Source organism: Rana temporaria, chromosome 3 (assembly GCF_905171775.1).
Source record: "Rana temporaria chromosome 3, aRanTem1.1, whole genome shotgun sequence".
Classification (NCBI taxonomy): Eukaryota; Metazoa; Chordata; class Amphibia; order Anura; family Ranidae; genus Rana; species Rana temporaria.
This window is the reverse complement of record NC_053491.1, coordinates 146,415,558-146,433,057: the sequence shown is the minus strand read 5'-3', so window position 1 is coordinate 146,433,057 and position 17,500 is coordinate 146,415,558. Positions and strand designations below refer to the sequence as shown.

Sequence of the window (17,500 nt, the reverse complement as noted above, 5' to 3'; positions counted from 1 at the left end):
CACTGCTTTAGAGTGACGCACGACGGGCCGTGCACCCACGTGGCGTGTTATGTGACACATTGATGACGCGCTATGATGGTCGGTGCCGTTTTCGTGCTGTCACTTACTATCACATTTGAACTATGAAGATTATTTTATCTTTGCACACAGGTATTTTAGAATGCTATATGGGGATGACCCTTTATGGCAGGGATATGCAATTAGCGGACCTCCAGCTGTTGCAAAACTACAAGTCCCATCATGCTTCTGCCACTGGGTGTTATGCTTGTGGCTGTCAGAGTCTTGCTATGCCTCATGGGATTTGTAGTTCTGTAACATCTGGCGGTCCGCTAATTGCATATCCCCGCTTTATGGTATACATACCAAATTTAATAATAGGGTATTACAGGCTCTCTTTATTCCAAAGTGAGGCTTGGAGTGCAAGCCGGAAGTCTTGAGAGTTACCGGTAACCCGGAAGTGGTCACTCACTGGCTGAACATCTCGTATGACCCGATCACAATGTGTATATATTTGTGGAAGGCAGCAATGAGGGTACACCCCAGAAGATGCACGAGGCTGCGAAACATGTCGGGTACCCTACTGCTGCCACTTTTTATCTGATCAGCGCATATTTCTACATATAATGTAATTGTTTCCAACCTTCATTAAACACATTCGCAATACAGTATTACGCTATGTGTGTGTGTTTTTTTTTTCTTCTGGTTATTCTCCGATTGGCCTTGTTTTTTGACCTTCTGCTGAGTCATCTCATATATGCGCATATCATTCACTCTTGGTTACTGCCATTTGGAGTCCTTGGAGGCCGTTTGTGAGCTGCAGCATTCGATTGGTCTATCAGATTCACATATGCTTGATTGACCCTGTGAACGTATGTTCCTTAGGGTTCAATCTGTCCGGTAAGCCTCTCTTCAGTTGGTGACGGCTTTTTCCTATCCTGGTGTTTTTCACGATTGGATCAAGGGAGCACTTCTCGATTGTTATTTGGAATATCACTTGTCACACTTGTACTCTTTATTAGTTGCACTACAGCTCTACATTTATATATTTTGAGTACTGTTCAATCACTTATTTATAAGTGGAAAATTCAGGGATCTCTTGATACTAAGCCAGGGTCAGGTAGACCAAAAAAAGATTGCAGCCACAACTGCCAGAAGAGTTGTTTGTCATACAAAAAACCCCCACAGATAACTAGTGGTGCAACGGATCGTCATTGATCCGTGATCCGCACGGATCGATGACTTCGGATCGGCACACACGTGATCCGCGGCGTGCCGTGGGATTGCAGAGCAGAGCGGTAAAACACACATTGAAATTGTCTCCGCTCTGCTCGCACACACAGCCCCGCCTGCTCCTAACCACGCTGTGATAGACAGAATGCGGGTCCAATGCTGGGATGTGTTCTGTCTATTACAGCGTGGGGTTAGGAGGAGGCGAGGCTGTGTGCAAGCAGCTTGGAGACAGTTTCAACATACGGCGGTGAGTTGCTTTCTAGCAGAACATGTGTGCAGTTCTCTTGGAACTGCTGAGAACTGAATTGAGAAAAAATTCTCAGCTTAATAAATGTACGCCTTTGACTTTAAAGTGGAGGTTCGCCCGCCCCTTTAAAAATGTAAAAGGCAGCAGCTACACATACTGTAGCTGCTGACTTTTAACATTAGGACACTTACCTGTCCTGGAGTCCAGCGATGTCGGAGCCGGTGTTTACATTGCTTGTAAGGAAACCTGGCAGTGTAGTTTTTCTGCTTCATGGCTGGGTCCCTACTGTGAATGTGCGAAGCGCGCTGCGCTCTTACTGGCCCGGGAGAAGGGAAGGAGGAAGGCCAAGCCCCTTTGCCGTCGCTAGTCTCCCAGAAGTGGGGACAGGTTACCTGTAAAAAAAAATAGGTCCCCCCTCCGAAAGGAGCCAGACGTAGCACCGGAGGGAGGAATCGGAATAAGCAGAAGTTCCACTTTAAGCAGTATCATTTCTCTTTGTTGCATCTGCTCAATGCTGTATTTGTAAAGTTTGAAACAAAAATGTTTCTTCTTCTGTCTTGTCTGGCTCTAAATCTGTTTCAAGTACTTATGCCCTAACCAGAATACAGTAAGAATTACCCAAAAGCAAACATGGCTGAATAATTCATTGTGGGCATATGATGACAGATATGTAGAGATGACTAATGTTCATTAAAGCGGAGTTCCGGCCACAATTTCACTTTTTAAATATAAATACCCCTGTAATACACAAGCTTAATGTATTCAAGTAAAGTTAGTCTGTAAACTAAGGTCTGTTTTGTTAGGTTGTTACAGCATTTAGACACTTTATAAAATAGAAATCGACTGTGGGCATCATGAAGCCAGACTGTATGACTTCCTGGATTTCAGCCTTGCAGATCTCGCACATGCTCAGTGCTGCACAAGCAGTGTCAGATCAGGTTTCAGCACCTGTGCTGTCCAAGTCACATGATTCTTTGAGACTGGGGAGTGCACAGACTCCTGTAAAGTGACACCCACTACATTCCCAGGAGTCTGTGCGGTGCATTAAGCACCTAGGTGCAGGAAGTGGGAAGATTAACTATTCTGCCTAGCAACAACACTTTGAAGTCATCTAAAAAAAAAAAAAAAATGTTCGTAAAGGACTAATGACATTTTTTTAAAACTACTGATGTAATGTTATATTTATGGGTGGAGCTCCACTTTAAGAAACACTTGTCAGAATGATCAATCGATCCAGAGGTGTAGGCAGTAGAAATGATGTAAATCCCTACTTTTTCACATTAAGCCAAGATTTACATATGAACTTGTCTGAATTTAATGATTGTTTTAGACAGTTTGATGTGTAATCTCCAATTATGAATATAAATATGCGCTTACGTTAAATTGTCCAAGATTGAGAAAGGTCAACTTTAATATTGGGAAGAAGCATATCTTTTGGCTGCAACTATGAATTTATGTAATTGAGATTAATATATGGTAGATCAAATAACACGTAGTGCTATAATGTTCTATTAGTACCTTCCTCGATTTAGGAGCCAGTGCTTTTAAAAAAAAAAAAAAAAAAAAAATTGCATTCCGACTTTTCCGCGTGCCAATTTAAAGCTGCACTTCAGACACAAAAACTTTCATTTAAATGTATTCCTCAATAACCACAGAGGATATAAACCTTCTGTGGTTATAGAGGAGAACACTACACACCTTTGCAAACCCGGACATACCCTATAAATGTGGTAGTGACATCATCGCTGTGCTACACACATCGGCCCGGATTCACAGACAGCGGCGCACATTTATGCCGCCGTAGCGCATCTCAATGTACGCTACGCCGACGCAGCGCAGAGAGGCAAGCAGGGAATTCACAAAGCCACTGCTCCCAAAACTGCGCTGGGTTTCGAAGGCGTAAGTCGGCGTAGGTTGAAGTGGGTGTGAGCCATGCAAATGAGGCGTGACCCCATGTAAATGATGGGCCGAGCGCCAGACAGATACGTATCACCAACTGCGCATGCACTGAGACAAGTACGCATCCCTCTGCGCATGCTCATAACCACGTCGGAACAACTGCCTAAGATACGCCGGATCACTGCCTACGGCGTGAAAGTAACCTACGCCCAGCCATATTCATGTCCAACATAAACAACGTAAAATACGCCGGCTTGAGTTCCCTGGTGCAGCCCTTTGCATGGATGCTGCTGAGTTACACCTCCTTTATGGGGCACAACTTTACGCCGGACGTACAACTTACGCGCACATCGCGTAGCCTGCGTCGGGCACACTTAGGTTTGTGAATTGCTGTATTTCCTTCATTTGAATATTTGAATGGCTAAACAATTGGAGCGTCCAGCCTAAATGTGCGCCTACGCTACGCCGGCGTAGGCAAGTTATGCCGGCTGGATGAAGCCTATTTTTAGGCGTATCTTACTTTGTGGGTCCGGCGCACAGATGCGACGGCTCATATTTGCACTTACGCGGCGTATCTTGAGATACGTCGGTGCAAGTGCTTTGTGAATCCGGGCCATGCTGTGCTGAGGAGCCCTGCATGCTATAGGCTGCCTGTAGAGAACTACAGGAGGGGGCGGATACCAACCAGAGACGGGACGTTTCTGCACAGTCTCACACTGGATTACTGAACACATCTGGAGGGCATACACAAAGCACACTAAGATTTATTTAAGAGCTCGCACGTCTTTTACATTTAGACAATATTTGGTAATCTATCCCGGAGCTTGGCTTTAATTTATGTCAGTGGACACATTATTATTAAATCCAGGCTGTAAGAATTTATAGTGGTCTAAATGTTACATTTCTCATTTCCCTTTGATAAATATATGCTGAGTATTTTGTTGAGACCTGTTAGTCTTCACTTTATAAATATGATGATGGATTTGCAATGCACTTCCTAGAGTACAAGCATAGACCATGAAAAGCTCGGAGCCCTTGTCGCAGCACAGGCTTCTGTAGGTTCAGGTCAGTAAACAAGTGTTTGTTTGATACAGCTTGTGACATTTTTTCTTTTTGTGAGTTGGAAGGAAGAGATGAGCGAGCCAGGATGACCTGACCTGAGCTATCAGACTTCAGTTTACATAGTATATGGTGTATAGTAATGGAGGGAGCTTGTTATCTCGGTGTATAAATGTGTCTCGCCCTCAGGTGTGTATTATATAAAACCCATGTGAGAGGCTAAATGTGTTTGACTTTCAGAAAGCCTTGCCTTTATTTACCCGTATTTCTAAGGTTCAGGTAATGTTTGTTTTGCAGTAGTTGTTCACCTGCAGAACATACTGTTAAACTATTTGATTTGGACAATCTCTTCAGCGCATTCAGTTGCGTGCAGAAGGAAACTTTTATTTTTAATGTACCTTTTTCCTGATGTCTTATACCCGCTGTGTGTGTGTATATGTATGTTTGTATATAATAAAATATGTGGGTGTGTGTATATAAAAGAGAGAGCGGGACTCATGGGTCTTGAGAAGCAAACGCACAGTCAAGATTTTATTTTTACATTTGGACAAGGCAGAAGCTCGTCAAAATAAAATCTAAGGCCTCGTACACATGATAGGTTAACCAGAGGACAAAGGTAGCCATAGGTTAAAAAAAAGCTAACTTGCTTTAAATGTAACCTATGGATTCCTAACTGATGCCGTGTAGGCACGACGGACCATCAGCTTGGCCTGATCAGTGCCCATCAGCTTGGCCTGATCAGTGCCCATCAGCTTGGCCTGATCAGTGCCCATCAGCTCGGCCTGATCAGTGCCGCCTCAGCAGTGTCCATCAGTGCCGCCTCAGCAGTGTCCATCAGTGCCGCCTCAGTGTCCATCAGTGCCGCCTCAGCAGTGTCCATCAGTGCAGCCTCAGCAGTGTCCAACAGTGCAGCCTCAGCAGTGTCCATAAGTGCAGTGCCCATCAGCTCAGCCTCACCAGTGTCCATCAGCAAATCCTTACCGGTGCATGGGGAGAGCCACCGGATTACAGAGAGCGGGAATCTCCCGCTTACCCGGTGGGCACGGTCATACCAAGTCCCACCTCCTGGACGTCTCCTATGATGTATGTCACAAGTCCTGGCATTGGACCAGTGTGATGTCCATCATAGGAGCTGGTTCAAGAGGCGGGACTTGGTATGACGGCGGCAACTGGGTAAGCGGGAGATCCCGGCTCTGTGTAATCTGGCAGCGCTTGCCCCCTCAGAGGCCCCCCCGATGGATCCAGTGATGGGACCCATGGTAGGGCCAGCCCTGGGCACCCCCGTTTCTCGAAACTTTGCGGCGCCTGAGTGGGTGCAGCCTGTGCACCCGGCCAGAATCGGCCCTGCAACATGGCCCCAGGGCAGATGGCCTACCAGGAAATTTCCCACTATCCCGGAAGGCAAGTCCGGTCCTGCTGGTGTGGACACTAGTGTACACTCCTACATATATAAATGCTCTCCAGAGCTCTGTCTGGAGTAGATGTTGTATAAAAGTGGGTGGGTGATTTAGGATGTTGGCTACAATTGGTTAGGAGTCCATTGCCAGGATCACCCTCCTCTGATCGCCTGATTCAATCTCTAAAGAAATAAAACTGCACACATGCTGTTTTGCATTCTGTGGGCATAATGCTTATTTGTTGGTGCCATCACTGGATATGAAGTTGCAGATGCTGGTGATGTCGTTATGCATATGAGTGGCAATATGTTGCTATTACTCAAGTCAACATGTGCATTGGCTAAGCAATACTAAAAGAAAAAGATTGTCTTGTGTGTGCGGCAACTGATGAGTGTTTTAAATGGTTAGCTTAGGTTTGTATTTGTATTTTATTAGTGTTTAATATTTATGTTGACATGCATATCATGTTTATGTGATGTACATATTTATTCATATTTATTCTCTCTAGCCACATCATCACCTTCTCCTATACTCCCCTCCAGAACCTCTCCGATCCTCTGGAATTCCCCCAATCTATCTGGCCGTCTCTTACTCTGTCTTCCTTAGGGCCGGTTCACACTGCTGCGATGCGTGAACCCTGCGAATCCACTGCGGTTTCCCGCATCGCATGTCTCCTGGCAGCCATTGACACTACCTTATGCAAACTTTTGGGAGTGTCAATTAAAAGTTAATGACAACCCCAGATCAGTTTGCATTTCGCAGTGCGATCTGCAAATTCAGACAGGAATCGGATCGCATGGGTGTGAACACCCATGCAATACGATTCTGCTGCGGCCCAAAAAAGGGTCCTGTGCGAGTTTGGTCCGAATGCGATGCAAATTCAGCCAATAGTATGAATGAATGAATGAAAAAATTTATATAGCGCGGCACATGCGAACTGAATCGCCTCTGGGCGCTTGTTGTTTGTGTCTCATGCCTATCAGAAAAGCAGGGTTTTGATCTGCCTTCTGAAGGACAGGTGGTTTTGCTCCAACCGAATGCTGGTTGGTAAAGCATTCCAAAGCCTGGGGCCCTGGAAAGCAAACCTTCTTTCTCCTTTGGACTTGTATTTGGTTTTAGGAACCTTGACCAGATTTTGGTCGGTGGATCGCAGAATGCGGTTGCAATTGTGCGGTTTGATCTATCTATCTGTATGGCTGAATTTGCATCGCATTTGATTTGCACTGCAGTACGGTGCGAATCGCATGCTATCTCACACCACTGGCCCTTAGTCAGTCTCTGAAAACTTCTCTCTTTAGGCAAGCCTATCTTGTCTCTACATAAAAACTGCTTTTTCTTTATCGTACATCACGGGACACAGAGCGGCATTCATTACTATATGGGTTATATGGAGTACCTTCAGGTGTAGACACTGGCAATCTCAAACAGGAAATGCCCCTCCCTATATAACCCCCTCCCATAGGAGGAGTACCTCAGTTTTTCCGCCAGTGTCTTAGGTGTTAGTCATGGTTTAGCTTGCCTCCACATCCTTGGGATTAGGTGAGCTAACCGGTTCTGTCCAAAAAAGCCTCAGCGCTAAAGTGGTCAGTAACCGGACCCCAAACCCTTGGGGTATAGCCCATAATGCTTTTCTTTTTAGAGAGCTGGACCCTGGGCCCAGAACTTAGAAACCTTTGGGTGCCTAATGTTTCTGTTGCCAGAGTGCTATATGGGCCCAGGACAGTGGATCCTTCATAGGAACCCAGGGCCTGAAGGTCTAGACATCCCCACCGAGATGGGGGAAGATTGGGCCTCTTGCTTGGCAAAGTCCTGCGGCATGGAGCAGGTAAGTGAGGGGAAAACTTGCGGAACTTGGTTCTTAGCAGGTTTTTTCTGGGGGGTCACAGGGGACATGCCTAAAGTTATGCACTGCATCTGGCAAACTAGTCACATATCATAAAGATAGGATGGCTCTATATGTATTATTCCCCATAAGATGTGACCTCCCTTGTAGTGTTGGAAAAGCATTGAGTGGGGCCTGTGTTATATAAAAATATATGTGTGTGTCAGAGAGCTGTGCTTACCTGCAAGCCTCCAGGCGATGCTCCATTCAGTCTTCCTCCTCACGGCCTGCAAAGCAGGCAAAACGCTGACCTCCTCATGGCTGCAGTTTGCTGGAGCAGAGAGGTCCCTTCCTCCCAACCCCACCCCCCCCCTGTCGGGAGGGGCATTTCCTGTTTGAGATTGCTGGGGGGGAAGGGCGGGTCAGTGGCTTAAGGAAGGGGCGGCCCTTCCTTGTTTGTTCCATATAGCTCATTCAATACTTTGGAACTGAGGAGGAAAGACCAGAACGGCAAGCACGGGGCGCCGAGGACACACAGTGGCCAGAAAGAATATTGCAGTCTTCAGAAAGACTGTTTTCAAGCCTAGGAATAGGCTGTTTCTTTTCCATCTCATAGTTTTTCTTGCAATACTACTCAGGGGGACAGAATGTTTTTTCTTTCCTAGATTTGAAAAAAAAAAAAAAAAGATTTTTTTTTGAAAAAAAAAAAAAAAAAAAGAGAAGTGTCATCTAGGGGAGAGGAAGCATTTTTTATCCCCCAAACAGGTGTTTGGGCATTTAACTATTTATAAGTCCCAGGTACCAATAAGTAGCAGGTGTACCTCGGTATTGTACCATGGCATCAAAAAACAAGGGTACAAGAAGTGGGGATTCCCCCAGAGAGTCTGAGGTCTCGGACAATGCTATGCCGCTGCTTTCCCCACAGGGAGCCTTGGGGCCATCGGGATCTGGGGCTGGAGCTGACGCGGGTCAGTCCAACCCTAAGATGGTCACGGAGGAGGTATTACTCACCTCTTTAAAAGAGATGCAGAAAAGCATGGGTAAAATGATAGCCGCAGCTATGCGGGGCAGTAAGCGGAATAGATCTCCGTCGCCCGAGCGCGGACCCTCAGAAGAGGAGGTCCTTTCCTCAGGGGAATTGGACGACCTCTTGGACAAGGACCAAGTAGGTTCAGGGATCGAAGATCCGGATACAGAGGAGTCTGGGGCAGTCTCCCTGAGGGAGAGCTGGTGGATTCAAGGATTGTCGGACTTGGTCCATAGGGCATTCAACTTGCCAGTACCAGATCTCCAGGTATCGACGGTTTCAGCTTTGGGCTCACTGAGGGCGCCTCAAAGCAATGCTGTGTTTCCGATCCATCCTCTATTAGAGGGAGTTTTGTTCCAAGATTGGAACAAGCCAGATAAGATCTTCTTACCACCTAAGAAGTTCTCTGTCCTATATCCTATGGAAGAAAAATTTTCCAAAAGATGGGCTACTCCTGCAGTGGACGCAGCCATCTCATGTGTTAACAAATCGTTAACATGCCCTGTAGAAAACATACAGGTGTTCAAGGATCCAGTTGATAAGCGCTTGGAAGCACTACTTAAGAACTCCTTCACTACTGCAGGGGCAGTAGTACAGCCAGCTGTGGCTGCGATTGGGGTCGCTCAAGCATTATCGGATCAATTTAAGCAGATGCTTCAACTTATTCCTGCCCAGCAGGCAGAAGAATTTTCGGATGTCCCTAAGGCCATATGTTTTACGGTAGACGCAATCAAGGATTCTATCCAGCAAGCGTCACGTTTATCGTTATCCCTTATCCATATGAGAAGACTCTTATGGTTAAAAAGCTGGGAGGCTGAGCCCCCATGCAAGAAGCTCCTGGTAGGGTTCCCCTTCCATGGAGGACGACTCTTCGGAGAAGACCTAGATAAATACATTCAGACCATTTCAAACGGCAAGAGTACTCTCTTGCCAACTAAGAAGAAGGTTCAGGGGCCTGCGTTTAAACGACAGTATTCCCCTGGGCAGGGGCCCTCTAATGCCAAGCAGTATCGACGGCCTCCTGCAAAAGCAAACTTCGGCTTCAACAGCAAATCACAAGGACAGGCTGTTAGAGGCAAAAGGCAGTGGTTTCGCAAACCAGCAAAACCAGCCCCCAAGCCAACCTTATGAAGGGGCGCCCCCACCCACGAAGGTGGGGGGAAGGCTGCGACTCTTTTCAGAGATTTGGGAAGCCAGCATTCCCGACGAGTGGGTACGGTCTTCCGTGGCCACAGGCTACAAATTAGATTTCCTAAGGTTTCCTCCTCCTCATTTCCAGGAGTCGAGGATTCCAAACGATCCGCCTCGGATTCCGGCCAGCCTGGAACAGGGGCTGGGTTTCTACTCCAACCTATTCATCATCCCCAATGGAGATGTCAGGCCAATTTTGGACCTAAAGATGGTAAATGCATATCTAAAGATCCGCTCATTTCGGATGGAATCCGTGCGGTCAGCAGCTGCCACACTCCAGAAGGACGACTTCATGGCGTCCATAGACATAAAGGATGCCTACCTTCATGTTCCAATTTATCAGCCACATCAAAGATATCTACGCTTCATGGTGGCTTCGCGTCACTTCCAATTCGTGGCGCTTCCCTTCGGGTTGGCTACGGCCCCCCGGGTGTTCACGAAGGTCCTAGCTCCGATCCTAGCCAAGCTAAGGATCCAAGGGGTCACGATCCTAGCATACCTGGACGACCTCCTAGTCATAGACCACTCGTCTCCCGGCTTGGAGCGAGCAGTGGCCCTCACGGTCCAATACCTCGAGAGGTTCGGCTGGGTCCTAAATCGAGAAAAGTCAGCTTTCCAGCCCACAAGGCAGTTGGAATATCTCGGCATGAGATTAGACACAGAACAACAAGGAGTGTTCCTACCTCTGAGGAAGGTAAAAGCCATCAAGGAATTAATCCTACTGGTTCTAAGCAAGAAAGAACCGACTATTCGCCTATGTATGAGGTTACTAGGCAAGATGGTGGCCACATTCGAGGCGGTACCATACGCCCAGAGCCACACTCGCATCCTACAGGCAGCCATCCTGTCAGCATGGAGCAGAAGGCCACAGGCCTTGGATATCCCGTTGCCGCTCTCATCAAGAGTCCGACAAAGTCTGTGTTGGTGGTTAGACCCTCAGAATCTACTGAAAGGGAAGTCTTTCAGCCCAGTGGCTTGGAAGATAGTGACCACAGACGCCAGCCTGACGGGCTGGGGAGCAATTTTGGATGGTTGCACTCGCCAAGGTACTTGGGCAAAGCCAGAGAAGCAGTTGCCCATCAACATCTTGGAGCTCAGAGCTGCTCGACTAGCCCTCAGGGCTTGGACGTCAAAATTGCAGGGGTTCCCGGTGAGAATTCAATCAGACAATGCCACGGCCGTGGCATACATAAATCACCAAGGGGGAACCAGGAGTCAAGCCGCTCAGAGAGAGGTGAGCTTGATTCTCCTATGGGCAGAGGCTCATGTGCCCTGCATATCGGCAATATTCATTCCAGGAGTGGACAACTTTCAGGCGGACTTCCTAAGCCGCCAGACTCTATGGCCGGGGGAATGGTCTCTGCATCCACAAGTCTTTCAAGCACTCTGCCAAAGATGGGGAGTGCCGGACGTGGATATCATGGCATCGAGACTCAACAAGAAACTAGACAGGTTCATATCCCGCTCAAGGGATCCGATGGCCTGCGGAACCGATGCGTTGGTTTGCCCTTGGCATCAGTTCAAACTTCTTTATGCGTTTCCCCCGCTCCAGTTACTACCCCGCCTGCTGCGCAGGATCCGGGTGGAGCACATACCAGTCATCCTGGTAGCTCCAGCATGGCCCAGAAGGGCATGGTACTCACTAATCTTAAGGATGGTAGTGGGAGACCCTTGGACTCTTCCTCTACGGCCAGACCTGCTATCGCAAGGTCCGATCCTCCACCCTGCCTTACGGCATCTAAATTTGACGGCCTGGAAGCTGAATCCCTGATTCTCAGGGGTAGAGGTCTGTCTCAGAAAGTAATCTCTACCCTAATCAGAGCCAGGAAACCGGTCTCTAGGGTGATTTATTACAGGGTCTGGAAGGCCTATGTAGGCTGGTGTGAGTCCAAGCGATGGCTTTCTCGCAAATTTACCATCGATAGAGTATTAAGTTTTCTCCAGCTAGGAGTGGATAAAGGATTGGCATTAAGCACAATCAAAGGACAGATTTCTGCTCTGTCAGTGTGGTTTCAGCGGCCGCTGGCCACCCACTCGCTGGTTAAGACCTTCCTTCAAGGGGTCTTACGTATTAGACCTCCAGTTAAATCCCCGCTTTGTCCGTGGGATTTAAATCTTGTTCTGTCAAGTTTACAGAAACAACCGTTTGAGCCGTTGGCTGATATTCCTTTGGTTCTACTGACAAGGAAGTTAGTATTTTTGGTTGCCATAGTTTCCGCAAGAAGAGTTTCGGAGCTGGCGGCCTTATCCTGTAAGGAACCATATCTTGTTTTTCATAAGGACAGGGTCGTTCTCCGCCCTCATCCTTCCTTCCTACCGAAGGTCATATCCAGTTTTCATTTGAACCAGGATTTGGTATTACCATCCTTCTTCCCTAAACCTACTTCCAGAAAGGAAGGGTTGCTGCATACCTTGGATATTGTCAGGGCCATGAAGGCCTATCTTAAAGCTACAAAGAAGATCCGGAAAACAGATGTGCTGTTCATTCTACCGGATGGGCCCAAGAAGGGGCAGGCAGCTGCAAAGTCCACCATTTCTAGGTGGATTAAGCAATTAATCACTCAGGCCTACGGCTTGAAAGGGTTGCCTCCTCCAGTATCATTAAAGGCTCATTCTACTAGAGCCATGGGCGCCTCCTGGGCAGCACACCACCAGATCTCTATGGCTCAAGTTTGCAAGGCGGCAACCTGGTCTTCTGTCCACACGTTTACAAAATTCTACAAGTTGGACGTAAGAAGGAATACTGATACTGCCTTCGGGCAGGCAGTGCTGCAGGCTGCAGTTTGAGACCCTCGGATTCCGGGGGCTCCTCTTTTTTGAGTTAAATTTAAAATTTAAAAATTATTTTTCTCAACTAAGTTGGATTTATTATGATTTGAGTATATCTCTAAATTAAATCCTTTTGTCTTGGAGATGTTCTCCCTCCCCTCATTGTAAGCATTGCTTTGGGACATCCCATATAGTAATGAATGCCGCTCTGTGTCCCGTGATGTACGATAAAGAAAAAGAGATTTTTAATACAGCTTACCTGTAAAATCTTTTTCTTGGAGTACATCACGGGACACAGAGCTCCCACCCCTCTTTTTTGAGGACCATTTTGGGAGGCATACTGCTTGCTACAAAACTGAGGTACTCCTCCTATGGGAGGGGGTTATATAGGGAGGGGCATTTCCTGTTTGAGATTGCCAGTGTCTACACCTGAAGGTACTCCATATAACCCATATAGTAATGAATGCCGCTCTGTGTCCCGTGATGTACTCCAAGAAAAAGATTTTACAGGTAAGCTGTATTAAAAATCTCTTTTTCTTTCTCCGTCAGCTTTTCCCTCTTGTATTATTATTCAGGATTTATATAACATCAACAGTTTGCTCAGCTCTTTACTATATAAAGGAGCACAGTACAATAACCTACCAGCATGTACTATATACAAATCATTCATCATAATAGCAGTGATAATATTTTATAATAATGATAATTTATTAATTTAGTGGTGGCCAGAATCAATTTGTTCAAAGATGGAGACAAATACAAAGTCGGCTATAGTGCTGGAAACTGGATTTATCTTTATAAAGAACAGTCTATCATACTGCCAATGTTTGTGTATAAATGTATGTCTTATAGCGGTGTTGTTGTTACTCACTGGGATTGATTCACTGAAGTGTTGGGAAACGATCTTCATGTGTAGTGTGCCTTACCAAGCATTGTGATGACTAACTCATTATCCTTTATTTCTATAGAGCCTGCATATTGTACAAAGCTAATGTAATTGTTGCTATGTTTACAGGGGAAAGCACTACAAGAGTCAGCCCCTACATGGAAGGAGGCGTAAGTGATGGACAATGGCATTCCGTACAAGTGCAGTACTACAATAAGGTAGGAATACCCCCAACATAGACAAACAGTATGTGTAAGAAGCAAAGTATCATCCAGAGTTGGAGTTTTTTCCCCAAGTGTGCTATAAAACGTTGTAACGTGGCTTTTTAACAAATGACAGCTAATCTGCTATAAAATGTCAGCGTGTGAAGAAAAAGTGGATTGTTATCTGAATAGGCTTTACTTAAAGTCGCTGTCATTCGAGTAAAAAAGTGTATAATAAAGTATTGGTGCTGAATCTGGCCATAGATGGATCAACAAAAGTTGATCTAATGATCATCTTTGAAACAAGCTTGTTTGGCCAAAGACAATCATTGATCAACATTTGCTAAACGGACTTGTTGGGAAGATTTTTGTTTATCAGCAGCTGCAGGTGTTGATCAGGCCCCATTCACACCTGAGCATAGCGCTTTCAGGCAGAAAGTCGTGCAATTTTACCGCGATTTTGCAGCGATTTTTGCCGTGGTTTTTACCTCATTTTGCCGTGATTTTATACAGGTCAAAAGGTCACCAATGTAAAAAACTGAAAAACGCCCAAATCTGCCTAAAAAAAAAGTCCCAGAACTTGTTTGAGCTTCAGGTGTTTTGGAGCTACTGGCTTCAGGCGTTTTGGCGATCCTGGCTTTTTGTAGTGGAGATGTGAACCATCTCCATAGAGAATAGATTTTTTCCCCTCCAGTGTTTTGTAGCTTCAGGCTTCAAACTACAAAACGCTCAGGTGTGAATGGGGTCTCGGTGTATTCTGACAGAGGAATCCACTGTCTGAATTCAATGTATCGGGGGGAGGATTTCCCTGTCCATCTCCATTGTGTGGATGGAGGACTCTGTTCATTTTTTTCATTCAACCCACTGGCTGAAAAAAATAACAAGATCCATCCATAGCCAGCCTTATGCTGGCCATACACTATACGATAAATCTGTCATTTAGACTGTTCGTTTTACAGGCCAGGTAATGGGCACAAAATTGATAATCGTTTGGATGTTTTTGAGCCGAAAAAACGAAGAACAAGTTTGGAAATTTTCTGCCGAACGAACGATAAATTGAAATGTTTATGTGTTTCCCGTCCCAACTGTCTGCACTATGTATATGTAAAAAAAACGAACAAAAAATGTATTAATTTATGTCCACTGAATGATTTATCAGTCATTACATGATGGCCTTATCGTTTGCGCTCACGGCTGAATGTTCGTTTTTTCCTGAAATGGCTTTGGCTGATTTTTCGTATAGTGTATGGCCAGCATTAGGCAGGCCATATATTAGGCAATGTTCTTGCTCTGAAATCTCTGAAATATGTTAATGGGGAATCCCAGCTGATGCGCTAGTGTATTCTGGCAGCAGGAGGTTTCCCTGCCATCAGAATACTTAATGCTGGCTATAACTGACAGCAGTAATCACACAAAAAAAACTTGATAGGCTGGTTGTCCTGAAGTTGATCATTAGATTGACTTCAGCATAGCCAGCCTGTCCATAGATGGATTGAAGTTCAGCCAGTTCCCGCTGATTTTGATCCATCTATGGCCAGCTTAAAGCGGGAGTTCACCCGAAAAAATTTTTTTAACATTAGATTCATGCTCATTTTGTCTAGGGGAATCGGCTAGTTTTTTTAAAAACGAAGCAGTACTTACCGTTTTAGAGAGCGATCTTCTCCGCCGCTTCCGGGTATGGTCTTCGGGACTGGATGTTTTTATTTGATTGACACTCTTCTGAAAGGCTTCTGACGGTTGCATCTATCGCGTCGCGAGTAGCCGAAAGAAGCCGAACGTCGGTGCGGCTCTATACGGCGCCTGCGCACCGACGTTTGGCTACTTTCGGAAAATCGTGACGCGATAGATGCGACCGTCGGAAGCCTGTCGGAAGGCTGTCAATCAAATAGGAACGCCCAGTCCCGTAGCCCATACCCGGAAGCGGCGGAGAAGATCGCTCTCTAAAACGGTAAGTACGGCTTCGATTTTAAAAAAACTACCCGATTCCCCTTGACAAAATGAGCATCAATCTAATGTTAAAAATGTACATTTCCGGGTGAACCTCCACTTTAAGTGAGTCATAATATTATTACTGACTCCGCCTTCCATTATTTGAAGGGTACATTTGCCTGAGTTTAAGTGCCTTTCATTGTTGGACAGTCTGCCTTGTTTTCATCCTATCTAATCTTTACAGATTTATATTAAAGCGTCCGCTGTTGTAATTGTTCTAGCTCAGTGGTACAGATTATTATTTTTTTGTAGGGATTTTTTTTTAAACTCGAGCAAGGAAAAGTCCCTCGTAGAACAAATCAGATTGCAGCTGTGTTTTTTCAGGGCAGAAAATGAAATGAAAAAAACGACACAATGGGGGTTTACTAAAGGCAAATCCACTTCAAGTGAAAATGCACTGAAAGTACACTTGGCAGTGCAATCACTGTAGATCCGAGGGGGGCGTGCAAAAAAAAATAAAAATTTAGCTTGCACATGATTGGATAATAAAAATCAGAAGAGCTTCCCCTCAGATTTACAGAGACTGCACTTGTAGTGCAAAGTGGATTTGCGATTCGTAAATAACCTCCAGGGTCATGTTCATTGGTTTCAGTTTTATAAATAATCCTCGGTCTTTGCTGTTCAACATTTTCTGCAGTATGTGAAACGTCTTTGAAGCATCGTTCTAAAATACACACATTTTCTGCAAGATCGATGGCGTTCTTTTAGATTTTCGTACTGTGGCTTTTTTATTTGAAATTCTAGTATCCTGGAAATAATGTATAAATTAGCTGTGCTTGGATTATAGACTTTGCATTGTTTATTGTCTGAGCTTGCCCTGGGAGGGAAGGTTTCTCTGACGGTAAACTCATCTGTAACAGATCTGGGATCTCAAAGATTTTTACATGTAAACATGATTGGGGAAGGAACTCAAATCTTTCTGTCACGTATAGGCAACAAGAAAAGTCTAGAAAATATGTCTTTTTGACACATAACGAGTGAGGTGGATGGTGGCTGTGCATTTGATTGCAAAGTAAAGAATGAGCTGAAAGTTAGGACTGGGATGATACGGGAAAGGTGAACAAAAGGTGTGCCGGGCACATAAATAGGCTGCTCACGTTTCACTGCTGTATTAACTAGACATTTGCTGTGTATAAAGTTACTCCTGTACATATGGAAAGGGGCCGCTAATGTTTCTGGAATGTTCAGTCCCTGGTGTTTAATTGACCTTTTTTTTGTTGTTTTCATTCTCCTTCAGGTCAGTGGGCAGCAGTCCCTAGTGAGTTCAGTTCAGCCCCTAGTTACAGGTCTTTGTACTGTGACTTTGAGCTAGTCTACTGTGCCCTTTGAAAGTGAGCTTTGCCTAATTATGCTGAATATTTCTAATTAGTTGGAGCAAAAGTGAGTTTCACTGGTGGGCTCTGGGGATGTGACCCTTCTGTCTGTCTGTCTGTCTTCTCGTGCTCAGGGAAAAAGCTTCTTTAGGGGACAATAATAATGTTCTGAAAGTATATCAAAGAGCCTTTTATATATGCCTTTATTATAAGGATGAGTGTACAGGTCAGTTGTTAAAAGGTTAATACCCAACACACATGTTGCATACATTGTTTGCGTGTTAAATCTCAATTCGAGGGCGTTTTTTTTTGTTATTTTTTTTTTTTGCTTTATTTTTCATGGTTGTTATGGATTCATGTTGCACAAAGTGTGTACACATCTTACCAAATTTTGTCCAATATATTTATTTTATATGGAGATACAAGAAAGAGGAGGTGGCTCTATAGCGGTGCTTAAAGCGGGGGTTC

General features: G+C 45.3%; 1 protein-coding gene across 8 annotated transcripts in view; it reads left to right on the top strand.

Annotated features, from left to right (window-relative positions):
- The window catches only part of CELSR1 (cadherin EGF LAG seven-pass G-type receptor 1), a 219,262-nt gene that overhangs the window by 105,170 nt on the left and 96,592 nt on the right, over positions 1-17,500 (top strand). For all 8 annotated transcript variants that reach the window (XM_040343639.1, XM_040343636.1, XM_040343634.1 and 5 more), the window contains exon 5: positions 13,657-13,745. In XM_040343639.1, coding sequence (XP_040199573.1) covers positions 13,657-13,745 — 89 coding nt within the window. The remainder of the gene's footprint in view (positions 1-13,656; positions 13,746-17,500) is intronic.